Genomic DNA, 23708 nt, shown 5'->3' on the forward strand with positions numbered 1-23708 from the left:
TATGTAACTTTGCTGGAGTGGCCCGGTGGCGGCCCGGGAGCTGAGCGGAAGTACTTTGACTTGCTTTCTGGCACACCTACCGCAAAAACAAATAGACCCCTCTCACGCTCCCAGGTACATTTGATTACTCTTACCTTCTTGGTCGACATAGCTTGCACCTTCTAACTCCTCGCCGGTTCGTCAACAAACGTGAAAAGTGAAAGTGAAAGGGTGTTGTATTTACGACAGTGTAACCGTACATTACCTCCAAGCTTGTAGGGGGAGCTCCAGAGTGAGCTTTTTGAGAAGTTACATTGTATCGCTTTAAAGCAGCTGCAAATTATACCAAGGAGCCAACCTCTTCTGACTGATTACCTTCCTTTTCAGTGGGGCAACATTGTCCAGTGTTGTATGCATTGAAACTATAGTGCTGTCAACAAGAGAGTCAAGTGTTGCTGGAGTAAAATTTAGGAAGTCGTCTTCTGTCATATCTGCACATGGCAGTGAAGAAAATGATGATGGAATTAATTCTTTAAATCTGGTTACAGCATCCTCTGATAGACACCTTCTATATGTAAATTTCTTCTCAGAAACTGTACAGTCAAGTAATGTAAACTCAAAGGTTATCAAAAATGGTCCGATAAGACAGGGTTATGAGGGAATAATGTTAATGTTTGGAGCAATGATTAATGTTCACTTTCAATGCCATAAGTCAGCACAAGATCAAGGGTGTGATTAAGGCAGTGAGTAAGTCTGTGAACACGTTGAGGAAATCCAATAGTCTAATATAGAATTAAAGTTTATATTTAGGCTGTCATTTTCAAAATCTACATGAATATTAAAGTCACCCACGATAATGACTTCATCTGTACTAAGCACTAAATGGGATAAAAGCTCTGAGAATTCAGACAGAAACTCAGAATAAGGGCCAGGTGGACGATACACAACAACAAACACAAAAGGTTTCTGTGATTTCCACTTTGGGAAAAACTGAGAATCAGAGATTCAAAAGAGCTCAAACTAAACTTGGGTCTAGGACTGATTAGTCACTCTGATTAAGCTTAAGATCAGATTTATTGTCATGCATACACACAAAACTTGTCCTCCGCTTTTAACCCATCCAGGTTGGCAGGGTCACACTCCTAGATACAGATACCATACACTGGAGCGGTGGGCAGCTATTCACAGCACCTGGGGAGCATGGGAATACGCATGGGTGCTCTGCTCTCCTTCCTATGCATGACACCTATAGGCAGGGCTCTCAAGTCTCACGCAATGAGCGTGAGACACACGCATTTCAACAAGTTCACACGCTCACACGCCACACATGCCATTTCTCACGCTGAGAAATGATCAACTTCGTCGCACAGAAATTCTAATGGCCGATACTATAAACGAGTCAATGGCAGGTTACTGTGCGCTCGCACAGCTCAGAACTATAGCTCTGGTACAGCTGTCTTGATTTAGCAACCCATCGGCAAATCACAAAATAGAATTTCTCAGCCAATCAGAAAACAGAATTTCTTGTTGCCGGGTGTGAAATAGCTTTCAGCTGCAAGCACGCGTCCCATGAATGCACAGCGGACATAACCTATTATGCTCTGAATGCGTGCAGAAGTTGTAGACGAGCTGGAGGTGGAAGAGAACCGTCAGGATCATCAGCAGGTCATATCTTCATTTATTTGAATCTTTTATTAGTTACTATAGTTTTCCTACTCCTTGTAAAAGACCAATACCTGCCGATTAAAGTGTTCGTTTGAGTAGTAGACCTAAATATTCAGCACACACCCTTTGACATGAGCAACATGAAAAATGAAAAATATGTAGGAGTGTAATTAGGCTTCCGTGGTTAATTTTTTTCAAAGGTGACTGGTATGAACAGATTCCCAATAAGGCTATCTACAATTGCCAAACTGGTATTAGTTCTGCCACACTGAAATGCTGATGCAGAGAGGGTTTTTTCCATGGTGGGGCTCAATAAAACCAAGACCAGGAACACTTTGTTTCTGAATGGAACTCTGTCATCCATCATGACTGTGAAAATGGCTGACATTGAGCCTCAGTGCTTTAAATGGGAGCCCCCAATATCAGTCATCAAGCATCAAAATCTGCCGCAAACACTTACAACACTCATAAACAAACACACACAGAGAGGGACTGCTCAAGGGGCCCATTTGGGGTTATGTTTGTTTTTCTTAATTTAATTTGTCTGTTTTTTGTTTGTTAAGACTTTGCATACCTAAAACAATTTATTTTAAAATATAGCAGAATTTAGTGTAAAAGTGAAGATTTGTGATTTTGGTATAAATAAAACAATTTCTTTGTTCTTTAAGTAGCTAGTTTATGGCGATGGGATACTGCAAGGGACCCCCCCCCCCCAAAAAAAACCCGAAAGGAACCCCCCCCACGCACATGGCCCGGCCCCTGCCCCGCCCGAATCTCACTCCAAGCAAACTTGAAAACTTGAGAGCCCTGCCTATAGGACACCTCGGCCGTGACAAGGAGATGGACAGACACCCCTCCAGTCAGTTTCACCAATCTTTGAGTGGTGAGAGTGGGAATTGAGCCGCCAACCTTCCGGTTATTGGATGACCAATGAGCCACGGCTGCCCCTGAGCTGAAGATAGCTGCCACTCCTCTGCCTGTGGTTTGAGGAATGTGAACATTTAAACAGAGGGAGTTGATTCATTAATGCTAACGTGATCCTCCTGCTGCAGCCAGGTTTCAGTAAGACATAGTATATCAGTATGATGATCACAAATCATCAGACTTCGTAAGGGGAGATCTAATATTCAGCAAACCACATTTAATAGTTTGATGTTTTTGTTCAGTTAAAGATTTTATTTAAATTTTTTTTGCAAAAGAGGATTTGCTCTTTATTGATTGAGGGGGTAGCAGCAGGTGGAAAGCTGCAGAGAAGTGTGTACTACAAATCTGAATCCTGGGGGGTATTCCTAGAAAGTAGCTAAAGAAAGCCAGGCTATAGCCGGTAAGCGTCGCTTGAACTAGCGCCATCTCCCAATTAAGCCTCAAGTCGTCGTCGACATTTTAGCGGCATCTCGGTGAGGCTAATCCAAGCGAGGCTTACATAGCCTAGCTAAGTGCAAGTGCACGAGGAACGTAAGAAGCCCTGACGAGTGGATGGTGGAAAAACGGAGATCTGTGTGAAAATGAGAGCAAGACACGAGCTGTTATTTTTTCGGCAGCTGAACAAATAATGCTTATGGAGCTGTATGAGGATTTTAAAAGTGTCATCACCAGAAATGGTAATACAGCTGGGATCAATAAAGCGAGGAAACGGCATGGCAAACAACTGCAGACAGACTAAATGCGTAAGTTATGAAAGTTTCATACCAATGGTATGATACCATTGTCAATTGTTAGACATTTATTTTACTGTCCTCATGTATTTATGCTCTCCTCTTTGTGTTATAATTTGTTTACATACAACATGCTGAATTGTCTCTGTATGAGATGTACAGCACACATATACTGGCCCTGCTCACTTTATTAATAACCCAATAATCGACACGCATCATCATACTTTGTGACTATATTATCGTGAGTGTGTGACCCACATATTAATTTTTCACTGTTACATCTCAACAGGAGCAATCTTAACAGCCAAAAGCGTACCTGGCAGCAGGTGAAGGTAAAGTACAGGAACATATTTCAGAGTGGTAAGTAGCCTTTGAAGAAATGTGTTTGTCCAATAAAGAGAGCACCAAACTAGATATGGAAGAAACTGAAAATAAAAAATATCAAGCTAGAGATCATGAAACTGGAGAGGGATGTTAGTATAAATTTAGATAAAGGAGAATTTCGTGTTGTGAACTGTATTTAATTCTGTTTTCTATCCACAGCTTGAGAAACATGTAATAATAATTAAACAATTCAACTCAACTTGATCTCAAACTTGTCATTATTGTACGGTTCATGCAAAGTGTTGGAAATGTGTTTTTTACATTTATATTCACAGTGGGGTGCCATCACCTAAGGTGTGGAAAGTTATAAATCATCTCTGTCCATTTAGCGAGCATTAAAGAGAAACAAATAAAATCATTTAAATGAATTTAAAAACAAGCAACAGTCAAGATGAGTTCAAAGATAGCTTGCAGATTTCATGCATAGACACATGAGAACAGAAATGTTTTTAACCTGGATTTAAAAATGTCTCCATTTGGTGAAAGTTTAATCTCCACTGGCAGTTTGTTCCACTTGTTTGCAGCATAACAGCTAAATGCTGCTTCTCCATGTTTAGTCTGGACTCTGGACTGGACCAGCTGACCTGAGTCCTTGGATCTAAGAGCTCTGCTGGGTTTATATTCTCTGAACATATCACAGATGTATTTTGGCCCTAAACCATTCTGGGATTTGTAAACCATCAGCAGGCTTTTAAATCTATTCTGTGACTGACTGGAAGCCAGAGTAAAGATTTTAAAACTGGTGTGATGCGTTCAGATCTCTTAGTCCGGGTTAAAACTCCAGCAGCAGCGTTCTGGATGAGCTGCAGATGTTTGATGCTCCTTTTGGGGGACTCAACGAAGAAAAGACTTCAGCCTGAAAAGTTGTCCACAAGACAAAATGTATAAAATATGAAGTATACTATTAATTTAAGATAGCTCTGTCAGAAGTCAGCCATGGTGCCTGAGAAGTTTAAGCAATGAACCTGTATTTAATTTGGCCAAAGGTCATTTCTATCCGTGCCCTTGTTGTAGCATGTGCATGTGCATGTGCATGCCCTTGTTCCTGGATCAGGATATGGCGTGAGGAGGTACGGCCAACATGCATAGCCTCTGCAAGCAGGACACCATTGAACTCTCCTGCAGAATAAGATAAATGTTGGATAGATATACATGTGTTAAGACTTTAGGCAATTTGATGCAATATGTGCCTTATATGGCTATCTATAATAAAGTATGATGAGCACTTTAAATTCCTTAAGATGACCTCTACACCTGACCTCTCATTAGATTACCAAAATTCTGCCTATGCTACACCTTACTTCAAAAGTACACTCCTTCAGGTAAGTAAAATTCTCGCACCTTGTGCAAACCTCTGTGCCAGTGAGGATGCTCGGAACATCCTAGAATCATGAACTGATCCCGGCCATTTAGCCCCAATGTTGGAAATGAAATGACCTCCATCACAGATCATCTGTATGCTCGGAGGATAGGAGTCAATGATGAGGTTTCACAGGGCATAAATGTAACATTGCTCAGCATTACTCAAAGGGGTTGATGTGGTATTTTTCAAAATGAGAAATCCAGTTCAGAGTCTATGGACAATTATCCCCAAGTGTACCTGTACATTTAGGATATGGAAAAAGTTTGGTTTACATAGTCAGCCTCCACGGGTCCAGCAGGGGCTTGGACAATGTGACAATGTTTAAATCCAGACTGAAAACAGTTCTATTTAGATGTGCATATGACACCTGAAAGTATTTTATCTGCACTCTTCACTTTTAAATTAATTAATTAATGATTTTTTTGTTTTTTGGAATGATTTTATTGCCTTCTTGTGATTTTATGTAGCTGTAAAACACTTTGAATTGCCTTGTGTACTCACACTCACCCTCTGTTCAAGTCTTAACTCAAAACCCATCCGTTTAACTTTGCTTACCTACAGTGATTGCTCCGTTCTGTGTATTTTTAATATGGTAAGATGTTTTAATTCCTGCGTTTGATCTAATATATTGTTTGTACAGTCCTTGACTGTTTTGAAAGGAGCTTTCAATAATTTGTATCATTAACATTATTACCTGTCCCCCATTTTTCTGAGTCTGGTCGATGGATGTTTGTTAGGTATTGATTAGTTTTAATGAATACCATGTTCTCTCTCATTTAATTTCATGTTCAATACGTGTGTATAGTTGCGTTTCTGTAGTTGCACTGGCACCGACTGATTGATTTTTCGAGACAGTGAAAGTGGTGATATGATAACCACAGTTTTGTTTCGTTTTTTAGACAAGACATGAGTTGCGGGAGCGCAGAATTCTAGGTGAACATTTCTTTCCGGAGTCTGTTTCAGCCGGTCGGACATTTTTTGAGTTGCAGCTAAGCTAAGCTTCAACTTTAGCCTGCCCGGGACCAGGCTAGTTCAGCAGCATTAATTACCATGGTTACTCAGCGGGCGTTCAAATGAGCCACGTTTATGGAACGGAACTCTCGCTAAATTTAGCCAGAAGTAGCGAAATAAGCCAGGCTTTCCGCTAAGCCAGCTTCTAGGAATACCCCCCTGGTCTTAACCCTGGGTTGTCATGTTTTTGGATGACTAATAAATTCACCCATATTTCTAGAAATGAGAGCCGTTCTTTCCAAAGTGGGATGAATGCCGTCTCTCTTCATCAGACCAGGTTTTCTCCAGAAAAATGACCAATTATCTACGTAGCCCTCGGGTTGCACCACCCATTCCGACACCCCACTATTCCGACAAGGCTTTCCATATAAGGAAATATGCATTACTCAACAGGTGAGTCCCTTCTTTCTGTTCATGCATTTTACATGTTTAACACATGTGTAGGCTACAGATGTGATGCAGTCTTTAAAAATTGGATTTAAAGCCTCAATTCAATATATGCAGGATTCATTATTCAGGATTCATTCCATATATTCAAAGTTTCATTCCATATATTCAAAGGTTAATTCCTTATATTCAGGATTCATTCAATATATTCAAAGGTTATGGAGTGATCACTCCATATATTCAAAGATTAATTTCCTGAAGGGCATGCCATGATATTGCCAGGGTGGGGGTGGTGAGGTAGGACACGGATGCGGACTTTCAAAAAGAAAACTGGATTTATTTATTTAAGTTCAAACAAAAAGCGCGGCTGAGCCGGATTCAAAAACTAAACTGTGAATTAACAAAACAAAGTCACTTGACATGACATGGATTAAATACTTAGTTTTAAAGGACAATGTGGTATGGCATGAGGGAAATCACAGGAGAGTAGGTAACGGACATGGGTAGGTACGAAAGGATCTGATAAACCTGACAGGGGAGACTGACAACTAAATAGAGGGCTGGGAGTCAGTGATGCGCGGGCTGACCCGAAGCCAGCGGGCGCCTGCAGGCATCCGCGGTCGACCGCAGTTGCGGGTCATAAAAAAATATTTTTAATGATATTCGGGTTGCAATCGGTCGGGTCGTTTTGTCGTTTGAGATAAACATTAAAAAATAACGTGGTAAACGTTTGTAATTCAAACAGTAGACACAATGTTCTATTAAATAAATACACTTTATTGGCTGAATAACTTCCGCAGAGATGACGTACGTGGTCAGAAGTACAGTAGGTATGGAGACGGCAAGAGAGAAGGTCAAGTTGGGAGAGTGGAAGCTCCGCAAACACACAAGCAGAAAAAGTAAGGATTGGGACTCATTCGCCGAGATCATCAAAGATGATGAGCAAAGTGCAGGCTTTGTCATGTGCACCTCCTGTGAAGCAATGTATGCATTTGATAGCCACAAAACTGGAACGACCAACATGGCCCGTCACAAGTGTGGCACCGGGAAGCCAGTGTCGCAGCCAAAGAGTAAACAGACCATATATGTCTTTATGTGACCTGAATCAGGTCAACATAATCTTACAAGCAATGCCATCTTACAATTTTAACACCTTAAAATGAATGCAGGTAGGATATGAGGTCCGTTGTGCGTTGCCAATGACGCTAGGATGTTCATTAAGACCATTGGCTACTTTTTTAAAAAGCGGGTCGGGTCAACATTTTTTCAAAAATATTTCTTGCGGTCTGAGTTAACGGGCGGGTTAGTGGAAAAAGCGGTCGGTTGCGGGATGTTTTTTCGTCGACCCGCGCGTCACTGCTGGGAGTGATTGGAGACAGGGTGCAGCTGGTGACAATGACTAACAGGTGCAGTGAATGAATTAATGACCAGAGTGAGGGGAAAAACAATGACAAAACTCAAAACCAAGACATGAACTGAAAACCAAAACGTAACATAAAACTTAAAACATGGGCAGAGTCCCGTGGGCGTGACAGATATATAGTTCGACGAACTTTTAAATTTATAAAGGTTTGCAGATATCGTGAAGTGTCAACAAAGACACGATTTTTATTTGAACAGATGGGAATGAGATTCATGTGAGATCAAACCAATCGCGTCAAAGAACACGTTTCCGATCGTCAAACGAGTATAAATTACCCCGTTCGGCCAGTAGTCATCATCAGTTGCCTCTTGCACAGGACTCTTTAAAGTCTGTCAGCAGGAGCAAACTTTGATTATTCCTCTTCTTTATCCCAAAGCTTGAGTTTTTTGGGTTTTTTTTCGTTTTTCACTTCAGGAAACATGGTGAGTATGTAACGTTTAGTTTCACTTATCATGTGCTGATTTCGCTCATTTAAAAACGTTTTTAAGAAAGTTTTTTTTTTTTGTCATGTGAAAGCTGGTTAATTTAAATGAGTTCGTACAATTAAGTGTTTATATTTAAGGTGTATTAATACAACAAATAACTTTTGCTTAACAAACGTATTTTCCATAGTTCTACTGTAAGTCTCAGGCCACAGCCCCAATTCATGTTCAGTCATGGGTGTGTTCCGGCTTTCCGCGTGCACGTTGACCCAGCTGGCAACAGTGGCGGAGCACACTTTCATCCTTGAGGTGGCCAAGGCTATTTTCAGGGGGCCCACAGACTATGACAATAAACGTGTTTCTCAAACAATAAATTGCAAGTGTGTGCAAATGTTGAAATATTATCCAAGTACATGTTAAACACACAGGAGATAAAATGTATGTATGTAATTTGCATAGTTTATTAACAAAGTATGGAATATAAACTACACCAACACTTTGGCATCAATTTTACAACAAACAATGACACCATTTTAACATGAACTACATTATAAAGGTTGAGAACAGCATCTTTTTTTGTTTGTGGTGAGATTCAGCAAAATGCTCGACCTATTCATTAATGCTGAGGGTATGTGCCCTCCTTGATTCAACACTGAGACTTCCTGTCATGTCTGGGTTTTTGCCACGTTTTGAGTTTCTGTATAAGTTCTTAGTTTGACCATGTTTTAGTTTTTCACGTCTTAGTTTTGTTAAGTTTTAGGTTCAGGTCTTTTTAGTTTTTGCCATGCTATGTCACCTCAGTCTTTCTACTGCCCTGCCATCAGCTTCACTTCCCTCACCTGTGTTTTCCCCATCAGCTGCACTCACTCACCAAGCACCCTCCTCAGTATTTAGTTTCCAGGTTTCCCCATGCACTTTGCCAGATACTCATGGTCTCAAGTCAAGCTAAGTATTTTCATACCCAGTCAAGTCCTTTTTTTTTAATTTTTTAATTTTTTTTTTTTTTGGTGAAATAAAACCCAGTTTGTTTTCTACATCCTCTGAGTCCGTGTCCTACCTCACCCACCCATTGTGACACTTCCAAGGTGGCTTAACTTGTCATCGGCCATTGTTGTTCTGAGGTGGGTTTTTATGAGTTTAAAGCTGAGAAGCTTCTCTCGTAGGAAGCGGTACTGACTGAAGTTACAACCGCAATCTTGTAAAGTCTGAAGAGCTCATGGAAAACCTTGGTGACACTAAGAATTAAATGTAGACGTTAACATGGGGCGAGCCTTGGAAGGACACCGATCATCTGTTGGCATCACGAGATGTAGCGTTAATGTTACCTTGACACTCGTGGTTTGTAGCAAAGTTGAACAACAAAAAGCATCTCCTGTCCGAACACATAAGTGATATTTTTTTTTTTTTTTTTTAAGGCACTGTAAAACTTCAGCTTTGTATTTCACTGTCCAATGACGCAGCTCGTCCTCTTTCTGCGATGTCTTTCCATGTTTCACCGTATTCTTCATCTGTGGTAATTCTCATTCTCCTAATAGGATAGATTACAACTCTCTGTGGTACAACAACTTTACATAATGTCACTTGACCATAAAAAGTTAACAGACTTTAGTGAAATTATCAGGTAATTACCTCACGTTAGCCTCCGTTACCAAGCTTTCAGTTAGGCCCTAAATCCATTCCACCTTATCAGTAATTGTTCTTGACGAGCAATTGAGATCAACAGTTGCGTCCCTTGTTTGGAACTATTGGCGTCTCTGTAACCCAGAAGTGTCGTCCGCCGTTTTTTACAACGGGTGTCGTAACTCTGTATTACTCTATAGCTCTGGTGCATGTCACTCATTTGGGGGGGGCACCTGATGTGTCCAATCATATTTCTGGGGGTGTCCCGCCCCCCCCCCCACCCCCCCCCCCCCCCCACACACACAGACACTCCCCAACCTTCTGGCTCTGCCCCTGGCTGGCGAGAGTCAGTGTGCCTGTGGCATTTGTCTGTTTCAGCACCTTTTCAAAGAGCTTGCAGGGCTTTATCAAACTGCTTTCAATGGCTTTGCAAACAAATCCTACTTGCATTCTTTTGGCTTTATGGTTGTTTCACATTTGTTCTTTCAGGTTGTGTAGGCCTGCTACTTTCATGTGAAATTCTATAATCAGGAGCAGCTGTGTGTTTTGTTGCACAGCTGAACTTAGGATATTTGTTGTTTAAACAAGACTTTCTTTTGTCCTAAAACATTATATGCCAGCCTCTGTGGTATTTTTGTCTCTGAATGATTTTCAGTTCCATTTCCAATGTATGTTACAAGTGACGCTCTACTTTAGATTCCTCACAAAAGAGCCCCTTTTCTCTCTTTATTTGTATACGAATAGCAATCCTCAGCATGTGATTCAAAACCTCCAGGAGCAATTTATTTAGAACAGCTGACATTGGAAACTGGCAAATTTTTCATCACAAGTTTCCAAAGAAACAAGAAAAATATAAACTTTTTCTTTCCCCTCCCCACAGCGTGAGTGTATTTCAGTGCATGTTGGTCAGGCTGGTGTTCAGATGGGGAATGCCTGCTGGGAGCTGTACTGCTTGGAACATGGGATCCAGCCTGATGGACAGATGCCCAGTGACAAGACTACTGGAGGAGGAGATAATTCCTTCAACACCTTCTTCAGTGAGACTGGAGCAGGAAAGCATGTCCCCAGAGCAGTTTTTGTGGACTTGGAGCCCACTGTAATTGGTAAGCAGCATGTCTTATAGATGACCATTTAAGTGTTTCTTTTTTAAACATGGGTATACTCAGTAAGAAAAGTTGATTAAATCCTTTCCCACTGCCAGTAATAGAGTGTTTTACTAACAGTGTTCTCATATATTCAGAACTGAGGTTATCAAGTAACTACCAGTGTACAATTCTATAACTACTGCAACACAAAGATGTCATTACATTGCATTCAGCAAGCTGTGCTGGACCACCTTGTCTGATATGCATGACTTTAAGATAAATTTAAAAATTCTTTTTGTTGTTGTAACATTCCTATTGATGCTGATCTAGAGCAAATAAACACCCGAAACTACTGCAGTCATTTGATGCAGGACTGAATGGCGAATAAATCATGTCACATTACAACTAAAAGCTGGTGTTAGTGGGTTTTTTGACTTATTAACAAACTGAATATCTTGTCTCTCCAGATGAGGTGCGTACTGGAACCTACCGCCAGCTGTTCCACCCTGAGCAGCTGATCACTGGCAAGGAGGATGCTGCCAACAACTATGCTCGTGGACACTACACCATTGGAAAAGAGATCATTGACCTGGTGCTGGACAGATTCCGCAAACTGGTGAGCATTTCAGAACCGTTGATATTTTGAAGATGAATATGAAATTACACAACTGTTTCTCATCTTTTGTTTCCTCAGGCTGACCAGTGCACAGGCCTTCAGGGCTTCCTGATTTTCCACAGCTTTGGTGGAGGCACTGGCTCCGGTTTCACCTCCCTGTTGATGGAGCGTCTGTCTGTGGACTATGGCAAGAAGTCCAAGCTGGAGTTCTCCATCTACCCAGCCCCCCAGGTGTCCACTGCTGTGGTGGAGCCCTACAACTCCATCCTGACCACCCACACCACCCTAGAGCACTCAGACTGTGCCTTCATGGTGGACAATGAGGCCATCTTTGATATCTGCCGTAGGAACCTCGATATCGAGCGCCCCTCCTACACCAATCTGAACAGGCTGATCAGTCAGATCGTGTCCTCCATTACTGCCTCTCTTCGGTTTGATGGTGCCCTCAATGTTGATCTGACAGAGTTCCAGACCAACTTGGTGCCGTATCCTCGTATCCACTTCCCTCTCGCCACCTACGCTCCCGTCATCTCTGCTGAGAAAGCTTACCATGAGCAGCTTTCGGTGTCTGAGATCACAAATGCTTGTTTTGAGCCAGCCAATCAGATGGTGAAATGTGACCCTCGCCGTGGCAAGTACATGGCTTGTTGCCTGCTGTACCGTGGTGATGTGGTGCCCAAAGACGTCAATGCTGCCATTGCCACCATCAAAACCAAGCGTTCCATCCAGTTTGTGGACTGGTGTCCCACTGGTTTCAAGGTTGGCATCAACTACCAGCCACCCACTGTAGTTCCTGGTGGAGACCTGGCCAAGGTCCAGAGGGCTGTGTGCATGCTGAGCAACACCACTGCTATTGCAGAGGCCTGGGCTCGGCTTGACCACAAGTTTGATCTGATGTACGCTAAGCGTGCCTTTGTTCACTGGTATGTGGGTGAGGGTATGGAGGAGGGAGAGTTCTCTGAGGCCAGAGAGGACATGGCAGCTCTGGAGAAGGATTATGAAGAGGTTGGAACTGATAGTGTGGGAGAGGAAGATGAGGGAGAGGAGTATTGACGAGCATTCATTTCCTCTATGTGATCTGTGCCTTTCTTGAATGTCAAAAATAAAGTTTGGTTCTTGGCAGCTGTGTCTTTTTTCCTTTTTCCATTTTCACTCAAATTATCAAACATAACATTAGATTACATTTTCTCTGGGTGAGTGTTATGAGTATTTGAAGGGAAAACCTCCCCAACTTACCAGAACAATGCCTTCATAAGGTTTTCCATAATAATCTTCTTTTTTCGGCCTTCCCTCCATCAGGGGTTGCCACGTAGCAAGTCAATCTCGCATCATCGATGAGGCACATGTCCTGACGCCACCCTCACCATTTATCCGGGCTTGGGACCAGCACTCAAAATACACTGGCTATAAGGTTTTCCATAATAATCTTTTGTAATTGAATGCAAAATGTTAATGTTGAATGATTTGGCCAGTGAGCAAATACTGTAGTAGCTGATCTGACAATTTTGCCCCTGTACTGGCAGATTGAACCTACTGTCTTACTGAAACTATGATTCATAAATATAAGGCTTTGTCTTGATTAACTTTATTTCAGCTTAAAGCTGCAGTCTGCAACTCTTTTTCAAGCATAATGCCTGGAACTGTCCGGGGATTCTGAAAGTAGTACATTAAATACCCCAATACAAAAAAAATGAGTTCTCTAGGTCCCCTATATGTCCCGCTAGGTCCCTCCAAAGCCAGCAGGTTTGTTTACAAAATTGCAGACCGGACCGGTAAAAGGTAACCAATCAGGTTTACGAGCTGGGCTCTGTTGCCTGTCAATCACCGATTGTGCACGCGCGATACAAGGTAGGCTCGTCCCCACGCTTATTTATCTGGACTATTGAACTTCATTACGGCTTGTCTACTTACTGTGTCTTCCATGATCGCAAATGACAGGTGAGTTGATGAATGAGGAGTCGTGTAGGCGCATCTGGCGTGCACGTCGACGTGCACGAGTTCTCATGTGTTTTGAAGGGGCGGGACAGGAAGTTGAATAACTTTTTATTTTTCGGTTAAAAAATAAGCATTTCTTGCATTTTGCGACTACGGAGGTCACCGTTTTCAACTTCAAGCGTTCTGATAGATCATTTAAACTCTTAAAATGCCAAAAAGTAGGACTTTACGTATGACAACAACAAATCTTGCAGACTGCAGCTTTAATGCCTGTTTTAAATTTTCCCCAAAACATGCTGCCTTCTCACTGTAAGATATGGTACGACTAACTTTTTCTTTCTTCGTATCACTATGACGCTAAATTAAATAAAAGATTTGATAAATAATTCATAACATATTTCAAATGTTGCACCTCAACATTCCATCGCAGACTGCACACAAAGTTCTCTCGTGTAAGTATTGACTCTACAAAAAACAGCAGGCTATGAAGATAATACAGAAGCACAGTACAGGTTTCCACACTGTCGCATAAATCTAAGAATGTTCCAGGAGCTCACAGACAAATGCGTGATTAAACAAACAAACAAAAAGGAATGTCTAAGCATAGCGCACTCAGTGAACAACACACATGGATGCAATGTCTATGTTGTCTCTTGGTCAGTAAACACCTTGTGAATGCTTCAACCTGGCAGCAAAAACTTTTGCACTGCTGAGAAAAGATAAAAGGAGCAAGATCACCTCCTTGTCTGTGACACTACAGACAAGAAGACGACAAAACAAAGAGCTAGTAAGAAAATCCTTTATCCAGCAGCGTTAAAGCCAGCCACTTAGAATGTTTGATCTTGTCTTTTTAACTTTACAGAGTGATAGTACAGTAGCTCTTCTCTATGATTAAAAACCAATTATTTGCAAATTACAGTGCAAACTAATGATATCCTAATGTGTGCTTACCACTGGTTGTGGTATAGGGAATTGGTAAAGCAGAGCAAGGCCTTTCTCACTTCAACGACAATTACCAACTGTAAGAAAAAGCTGAAATGTCTTTCAATAATGTTTTCCTCTTCCAACTAAAAAGTGTAATTTACAAAATTTTACAATTAGAATTAAATGGTGTAGTCCTTTAGAAAGAACATTGATTCATTTTAAGGAAAATGACCTGACAGTTGTATCACCATCCATTCTTCCATTTTCTACACCTGTCAACAGTGCTTGAGCCCAACCCAGCAGAGATTGGGCGAGAGGCATGGTACACCCCATACAGGTCGCCAGTCCATCACATACAGACAAATGAGACAAACAATCATGCACGCTCACTCCTCAGGACAATTTAGAGTCACTGATGAACCTGACATGCATGTTTTTGGATGGTAGGAGGAAGCTGGAGTACCCGGAGAGAACCCACGCATAGATGGGGAGAACATGCAAACTTGACACAGAAAGTCCCAACCGGGATTCTAACCTGGAACCTTCTTGCTGTGAGGTGACGGTGCTAACCAACACACCAACGTGCGTCCCCTTCTCGCTATTATATTTCCTATAATGAAGTAGAACATGTTCCACAGTTTCTGGCAGACTACAGTGTATTCTTTTCCCAGTTGGATGTTTTGCCAATTCTATGTAATCTATGGCTGAGATCTGTATGACCTATTAAACGAGGGGTAATATTGCTCTCCCTTCTTTTCCAACCCAACTTCCTCCCAGCAACAACGTGTCTCAGTGTGTTATTTAGACCCCTTTCAGTTTAGCTCAAGTCTGCATATTCCTGCCATGAATATGTCCTGAAAAATATTTTAGATTCCGCTTTGCTTAATGGAACCTGAAATTCAACTGTTTTGCATCTTAGTGCTTGTTTAGCCAACATATCAACCAGCTCATTCCCCTCCACACCAACAGGAGCAGGAACCCAAACAAAATGTGTATTTATACCTTTGATCTCCATCCTGTACAATATAATGTATATTGTGGTGAGAATGTCAGTTCTAAATGATGAACTACCTGATCGTATACTTATAAGAAATAAAAAATCGTCAGATGCACGGAATTTGAACATTACTGATCAAAATCATTTTGAACAATGTGCCATATTGAAAGTTGTCAAACCCTGTTTTTCAAGTGTTGCTGTTAACTGAGATCTACATATGGCCTTGGGCAATGCGGGGGTGGGGGGGGGGCTCAAACTATGGGAGTGTACTGTAAAATACATAAATAAACACCCTCTGCCATGACATCACTAACCTCTCTAAAACTTATTGTTATTTTCACAGTGTGCCCAACAGTTTGTTAAATTATGCTTGGCAGGGTGTAAATCGTGACAGCCCTGGAGATAAATCCAGTATTCCCATAAAAACTGTATGCTCCTGATTCTTAATGGCACTTCTCCCATTTCCACCTGCGTGGCTCGCATGGCTGATACCATGTGTTTCATTTAGGTTACCGTTATTTCCCTGAATTTCTTGCAGCGTGTAAACGGAGGAAATGACGTTTCCCTTCATTCTAACCAATGAAAATTAGACTTATGTGGCACCCAACCAATTGGATTAAGCAAAGCGTTTCCGGAGACAACCAGTCAGTATAAAGGCCCCACCCGCCCCGTTAGTCGGCAGTTCTCTCTTACGCAGGACTCATAAAAGTCTGTTGTAGGAGCTAACATTATTTTTTTTTCTTCTTTCCTCATCTCAACGCGTAAACTTTTTAAGCGAGCAAACATGGTGAGTAGTTTAAGCTAAATTCTAACTTGCATTTTTCATTGTGTGACTTAAATATGTATTTTTCCTTTTATTTATTTATTTATTTAATCTTCCAAATTTTCTTGCATTCATTTCAGCATTTCAAAGGTTGACTTTTTTTCTTCAGCACTGCTAATTCAATTTGGTCGTCAGTGAGCAGTTCAGACCGTAGTTTTATTGTAACTCGACAGGCTATTGTCCAAATTCAAATTCAGTCATGGGTGTGTTTCCTGTTTCTCGCGTGCACGTTGACCCAGTTGGCGAGAGTCAGTGTGACTGACGCATTCCTCTGTTGAAGCACTTTTTTTTTTAAAAAGGGATCGAACGGGCTATTGTGAATTCTTCACTTCTAAAAGAAATGAACATGAGCTTCTAACACTTAACGTTGCGGTGGTTTGGGGTGTGTGCTTTGTTGCGCCTCCTAACTGAAAGGCAAAATATTTATTCTTAACACAGCCTTCTTTTCTCTGACCACATCACATTTCCATACCTGCGGTAGTTTTGTTTATAAAAGGGTTTTCAGAGGTTCATGTCTGTGTGAAATGAATCCGGTGACCGTAGCCATGAATATCTGGTCGTTAACAGTAGAGCCCTTTATCTCCTTACGTCTTTCATTAAGCCAAGAGCAGTACTCAACACGTGAGTCATGTTCTTCTGGAAGTGGCTAAAATGACAGAGCCATGTCCTTTCAGCTACAAATGTCCAACTTTAGACTTTTTTTTTTTTTAAGTACTTAAGTGATTGCAGATAAATGACTTCTTGTTTTATTTTTATTTTTTTTCCCCACAGCGTGAGTGTATTTCAGTGCACGTTGGTCAGGCTGGTGTCCAGATTGGCAATGCCTGCTGGGAGCTTTACTGCTTGGAACATGGGATCCAGCCTGATGGACAGATGCCCAGTGACAAGCCACGGGGAGGAGGAGATGACTCGTTCAACACCTTCTTTAGTGAGACTGGAGCAGGAAAGCACGTCCCCAGAGCTGTCTTTGTGGACTTGGAGCCCACTGTAATTGGTAAACATTAAATTTGGTATTCTGATATTTCACTTACATTTTCTGTGAACCACAACTAATTCAGTGTCTCATTGTCCTCTCAGATGAGGTGCGTTCTGGAATCTACCGCCAGCTGTTCCACCCTGAGCAGCTGATCACTGGCAAGGAGGATGCTGCCAACAACTATGCCCGTGGACACTACACCATCGGCAAAGAGGTCATTGACCTGGTTTTGGACCGAATCCGCAAACTGGTGAGCTATTCAGAGCAGTTGTGACATTTTTGAAAATAAGGCGACTTTGTCTGAAAGCTGTGTTTATTCAATCTTTGTCTTCAGTCTGATCAGTGCACAGGCCTTCAGGGCTTCCTGGTTTTCCACAGCTTTGGTGGAGGCACTGGTTCTGGTTTCACCTCCCTGTTGATGGAGCGTCTGTCTGTGGACTATGGCAAGAAGTCCAAGCTGGAGTTCTCCATCTACCCAGCCCCCCAGGTGTCCACTGCTGTGGTGGAGCCCTACAACTCCATCCTGACCACCCACACCACCCTAGAGCACTCAGACTGTGCCTTCATGGTGGACAATGAGGCCATCTATGATATATGTCGTAGGAACCTCGACATCGAGCGCCCCTCCTACACCAATCTGAACAGGCTGATCAGTCAGATCGTGTCCTCCATTACTGCCTCTCTTCGGTTTGATGGTGCCCTCAATGTTGATCTGACAGAGTTCCAGACCAACTTGGTGCCGTATCCTCGTATCCACTTCCCTCTCGCCACCTATGCTCCCGTCATCTCTGCTGAGAAAGCTTACCATGAGCAGCTTTCAGTGTCTGAGATCACAAATGCTTGTTTTGAGCCAGCCAATCAGATGGTGAAATGTGACCCTCGCCGTGGCAAGTACATGGCTTGTTGCCTGCTGTACCGTGGTGATGTGGTGCCCAAAGACGTCAATGCTGCCATTGCCACCATCAAAACCAAGCGTTCCATCCAGTTTGTGGACTGGTGTCCCACTGGTTTCAAGGTTGGCATCAACTACCAGCCACCCACTGTAGTTCCTGGTGGAGACCTGGCCAAGGTCCAGAGGGCTGTGTGCATGCTGAGCAACACCACTGCTATTGCAGAGGCCTGGGCTCGGCTTGACCACAAGTTTGATCTGATGTACGCTAAGCGTGCCTTTGTTCACTGGTATGTGGGTGAGGGTATGGAGGAGGGAGAGTTCTCTGAGGCCAGAGAGGACATGGCAGCTCTGGAGAAGGATTATGAAGAGGTTGTGGCTGACAGCGTGGACGATGATGAGGGAGAGGAGTATTGACCAGCATTTATTCCTTGTATGTGATCTGTGCCTCTTATGAATGTCAAAAATAAAGTTTGGTTCTTTGGCTGCACAATGTTCTGTCAACCATTTGGTGTTCGATTCTTCCCCCTATTCTTTACACCAAATTGTACAAACCATTAGTTTAATAATTAAAAAAATATATATAAATGTATACGAGTTAAACTTGGACTGCTCTCCAGTGCAGCATTTTGGATGTCACATTAGTTGTAGGCAGCGTTATTGAACAATTGTGTCGCAGCCTGACCATTAAAGCGGTTTGTGTAAATGTATTTCTGGTAACATTAGGCAGGGGAAGGGGGAATTTGTGTTGGTCAAATAGTTCTTTTCTTAAAGTTTTCCTAAATGCACTCTTGAGTGTAATTATCTGAGTAGGAGCTGGTAGGATTCTGTAATTCAGAGGAGCTTCAGTGTTTTTTTTTTTTTTTGTTTGTTTTTTTTTTAAGTTACTGCAGCAGGGACCACTGACCCATCCTTTTTGAAGGACAAACCTGCTCTGCAATTTCTCACTCAAAGTAATGCTCAGTTATTGTCACATATCTGCCAACTATTAGTTCTACTGCATCACAAGAACTCAGATGAAATAACTGCTTCAAATGTGCACTTGTGAGGTGGCGTTTTCCTCATTTTGATCACTGGGGGGCAGCGACGCTCTACTGTTTGAACCCAAGGTGACAGTTTCCAGCTGGTGCAGAGTTTAGTCTCACTAGAAAAGCACTCAACTAATCAAATGTTTTCATCCTACCACCAGCAGATCTTACAAACTAGAAGTGTAATATTTACCCTTTGTCAGAACTAAAGTCTAAAATAAGGAGTGGTATTCGGTTTGGCCCAAGGGACAGAAGGTGTCTCATTCTGGCAGACAGTTGGTGTTTAAAAATAAATGCCGTTTTACTCGACTGGATTTATTGTGACTGAGTGACATGGCATGCACAAACCTCCAAACTTACTAAATCCTCATTCACATGCTTTGAATTCTGATTCTAATTTAGTCATTTAAGTTTTACACAAATGTAAGTAGTCCTTCATGTTGCAGTCACGTTCACTAAAATGGCCCGAATATTTCATTGAACTGTGAGAATACAACAAAAAATACCAGATGTATAATCATGGGGCCTTTATTGAAACCAGTTTTTTGTAAATATTCCTTCACGTTTCCATTTAATCTAGTCTTCATTAGCGACCTTAAAGGGAGAAAAACATTCTTCATGCCCCCCCACCCCCTCAAAAAAACAAAAACAAAACAACAACTCTCTTCTTACTGTAAGACATGGAGTTAAGAATCATTCTGTGTTTTTCTCTATCTCGATATCATGAGGTAATCTAACTCCTTTGGGAAATAAGTAAATTTAGGATTGGCATATTTCTTTTCAACCAAACTACCTTAAGGTGGGGTATTGTGAATGTTGAAAAGGTGCACTTCAAAAAGTACAAAAATACAGAAATGTGCACACAAAGTGCCCTCATGCGTACAAAAGTTTGGCTCTTAAGCGCAACGGGATGTGAATATAATGCTGTAGCACAGTGTAAATCGGTTTCTATGCTGTCACATCAAACCAAGAATGTTCTAGAAGCTCACAGACAAATGCATCATTTCAACCCACCATCAGCTGCATGAATAGAAATCTATAGATTGCGCAACCCCATTACAACATACAGTGACTGCTTTGGCTAAGATGGATTGTAGGTATAATTTTCTCCATATTTACCAAAAAAATTTAAACTCATTTGAAACCACAGAGGTTCCAAATAGCACTACATGGCATTGGAGGAACATACGGGACCTAAGCAAAAGCAGTGACATTCCTAAGTTTCTTTGTTTTCCCCTCTCATTTTGTTTTATCTGCTTCCCAAAGAAATTATAAGCAGACTGACAACGCATGCATATCAATCAAAGTGAAAAGAGAATAATGTGCAGCGTTGTAGACCACAGTTTCATAAAAAGATTTTGTTCAATGTAATAAGTAGAAATGTTACTCATAACACTTTGGAGCCTTTCTTATGGGAGTGAAAAGCAACAAGATGAAAGATGAAACAACATGAGCTGTATTTATAGAAGCTATGGGAGAACTCTTTCAGATGATACAAGCACACATTTCAAAAACCTTTCCTAAAGCATCTTTTTCACCTGTTTAACACCAGACATAGCAATGAATTAAAGAATTGATGGCAACACTTATCATTCCCAAATACTAAATATCTGCTGCAGCGTCAAATCAAGTTCAAGGCATAGTGGAAAGAAAATTCAGTCCGTATATGGTAGCAACATTCATTCAGCTACAATGATGTAAGAAACCATGTTGTGACAAAATGTGATGATCTACTGATTCAGAGTTGAGCAAGTCAGTATGAGCCAATTAAGGGTTTTGTTAAAAGCTACACTGCAAATGATGACATGCTTGCGTAAAACAGTGACTAAGTTGACTTCTGCATTACCACCTTGCTTCTAGAGTGTCCACTCCAAGACATACTTAACCATCCAGCCAGCAACTTTAATATAACAATCATATTCAGATTAACTGAGAGGTTTCAGTCGTGTAGTGTCTTTCAGTTTCTTTAAGCACTGGAAAGAGATGATCTCCACAGATCCTCATACAATTACACCAACAAAAACCTGCAGCGGTCTGCAGGAGGCTCCTGTCAACCATCAGCGATGTCTTTGATCTCTGGTCCGTATGGAGGAGGAGCAACAGCATCGCTTTCCAACACTGCTAGTAACCTGCAGACCAAACCCACAAAAATTCAGTTTTAACGTGTTGCCTTCTACAGACATTTTTGATACAAATTGCCACATTTCCAAAATAGTTGGGAGGTGCTGTAAAATGGATGTGGTGTAAGTAAAAACAAAATGCAATGATTTAATAAAAATTTAAACCTTATATAATCTATTGAAATATGTAAAAAAAAAATATATATATATAACCCTGAAACTTAGAGGTAGTAAATAAAAGATTCCTCACGTGTAACTGTAACTGTAAAAAATATCAGTTAGAGGTCAGATTTCTTAGTACTTTACACAAAGTAGGATACCATCATCAGCTCATTTATTTCTTTCAATGAACACTTTCACTTATCATGAAATTTGATGTTGATATCAGAGAAAAAAGCAAGAAGGGAAGATTCTGAAATTCCTCCTTCCAAGGTACAGCAAATGCAGCATCATTTTAAGTTGAAGATAGTGAGGCAAAATAGGCCGGATAACCATGTAAAGGGATCCCACTGCAAATGTGATGAGCTCACTAAACGTCACATTTCTTATATATAAAGGGGGCCCAAAATAAAATGCCAGGGTTGTGTTTTTGAAAAGTAGTGACTTCAGACACCGAAAAATGCACCTAAAAATGCTCTCAAGTGCAGAAAAGTGGTTATGTCCTCTTCAAAGCATTTTCAGAATGTCTCTCTGCACTAATACAATTCTGATTTTATAACTTTAGTCTCATTTAACAAAATTAGCATTCAGGTAAGTTAAAGGCAATGTATTTGTAGTGATTTCAGCTTCGCTTACATCTAATTTCTCCCACAGAGAAAGTCTGTGTTTAACTCACAATCCACAGTGTTGTGGTATTGGACATACTTCAGTCAATAACTCAGTTCCAGTCCCATGCATGTATACTGTTACAAGGATGAAGGTCCAGTTAAATGGCCCAGTTGAGCTGTAACTGTATCTGTGCATGTCTCAATTCCAAAGAATAAAGGTCTATTTTATCTTATCTCATTTCATCTTATCTTATCCTAAACTTTCTTGGAAACAGGTTTGGAGTTTTACCTGATGTGGTGGCATTTGTCTCATGACAAAATGTGAACGAAGAGAATGGCCAGGCCGATGTTGAGCAGGATTACCATGCAGACCATTATCGTGTTTGGGCCCTTGAAAGAAAGAAAGGAACATATGTTGTATGAGCACAGTGCATTCAGTAGATGACCAACATAAATTCAATTGTACGTCTATTTGTTTACTGTCAAGTTTCACACTTTGTGAATGTGATGAACAGCTGGAGGATTGTTGAAAATACTGCTTATAGAATTAGTTTGAGAAGGTGAGAAAAACCTTCTTTCTGTTAAAATTGAGATTAGATGAAAAGAGCAACATCATTCGCATGCCTGCCTGCTATATACTGCATAAAGCTACAATTAAGAAGACTGTTTAACAGATTGAGGCAACTGGTAACCTCCTTGGGCCAGCAGTAATAAAGCTCACAGTTTTATTTTGTTTTTGAGTGTTAGAGGCAGAGATAGGTGGTATTTGTTAGCTTTGGACAAAGTTAATTTAGCTTTGTCCCCCTGTTTCCAGTCTCTATGCTAAACTAAGTTAATACTTATTCTGGCTTCATTTTAAATGGGCAGACACAATGGAGGTGTTCTCATCAGCCTTTAGAGTGAACACTATACAAGTAAATTCCTGTAATGTGATATTTTATTTTAATCTGTTGACATATTAAATAATTACAACAGAAAGGTAAAGTTTCATCATCATTCAAGGTAGTAAGAATAACTGATAATTCATTCAGCGTGTTCTACATAGACATATACAGGTCCTTCTCAAAAAATTAGCATATTGTGATAAAGTTCATTATTTTCTGTAATGTATTGATAAACATTAGACTTTCATATATTTTAGATTCATTACACACAACTGAAGTAGTTCAAGCCTTTTATTGTTTTAATATTGATGATTTTGGCAAAAAAGTAAAGAAAAACCAAAAATCCCTATCTCAAAAAATTTGCATATTTCATCCGACCAATAAAAGAAAAGTGTTTTTAATACGAAAAAAGTCAACCTTCAAATAGTTGTGTCAGTTATGCACTCAATACTTGGTCGGGAATCCTTTTGCAGAAATGACTGCTTCAATGCGGCGTGGCATGGAGGCAGGGCCGCCGATAGGGGGGGACAAATGGGTATTTTGTCCCGGGCCCAGGAATGGGGGGGGGCCCAAAAAAAATTTAAAAAAAAAAGGAATATGCGCATTAGTCCGCAAATATGTCCAAATGTTTCAGGCACGCACGCCAATCAGGCTGAATTGATTTGAGAATCATCCCCGGTCAGCTGAATGACAGCCAGTGTAACGCGGCTCTGGTTTAACCTTATTTTGTTTAAAATAAGCCAGTATAGACATGG

At 41.1% G+C, this 23708-nt stretch overlaps 3 protein-coding genes across 3 annotated transcripts in view; 2 read left to right on the forward strand and 1 right to left on the reverse strand.

Moving 5' to 3' along the window:
* The first annotated feature begins 7246 nt into the window (after positions 1-7246).
* On the forward strand, positions 7247-12663 carry LOC142390426 (tubulin alpha chain-like). The gene is made up of 5 exons (XM_075475841.1): positions 7247-7514; positions 8282-8289; positions 10790-11012; positions 11462-11610; positions 11689-12663. Exons 1-5 carry the CDS (start codon positions 7247-7249, stop codon positions 12661-12663), a joined length of 1623 nt encoding a protein of 540 aa, XP_075331956.1.
* Positions 12664-16136: 3473 nt separating this feature from the next.
* Positions 16137-18647, forward strand: LOC142390018 (tubulin alpha-1C chain-like). Its single transcript, XM_075475331.1, has 4 exons — positions 16137-16253; positions 17061-17283; positions 17367-17515; positions 17600-18647. Exons 1-4 carry the CDS (start codon positions 16251-16253, stop codon positions 18569-18571), a joined length of 1347 nt encoding a protein of 448 aa, XP_075331446.1. The 5' UTR covers positions 16137-16250; the 3' UTR covers positions 18572-18647.
* Positions 18648-19694: 1047 nt separating this feature from the next.
* Positions 19695-23708, reverse strand: part of jph2 (junctophilin 2) — a 30399-nt gene continuing 26385 nt past the window's right edge. The window contains exons 5-6 of the mRNA XM_075475330.1: positions 22359-22459; positions 19695-21311 (exon numbers count right to left, since the gene is read on the reverse strand). Of these exons, the coding sequence (XP_075331445.1) occupies positions 22379-22459 (81 nt within the window). The 3' untranslated portion in view covers positions 19695-21311; positions 22359-22378. The remainder of the gene's footprint in view (positions 21312-22358; positions 22460-23708) is intronic.

The sequence above is a fragment of the Odontesthes bonariensis genome, chromosome 10 (genome assembly GCF_027942865.1).
Source record: "Odontesthes bonariensis isolate fOdoBon6 chromosome 10, fOdoBon6.hap1, whole genome shotgun sequence".
NCBI lineage: Eukaryota > Metazoa > Chordata > Actinopteri > Atheriniformes > Atherinopsidae > Odontesthes > Odontesthes bonariensis.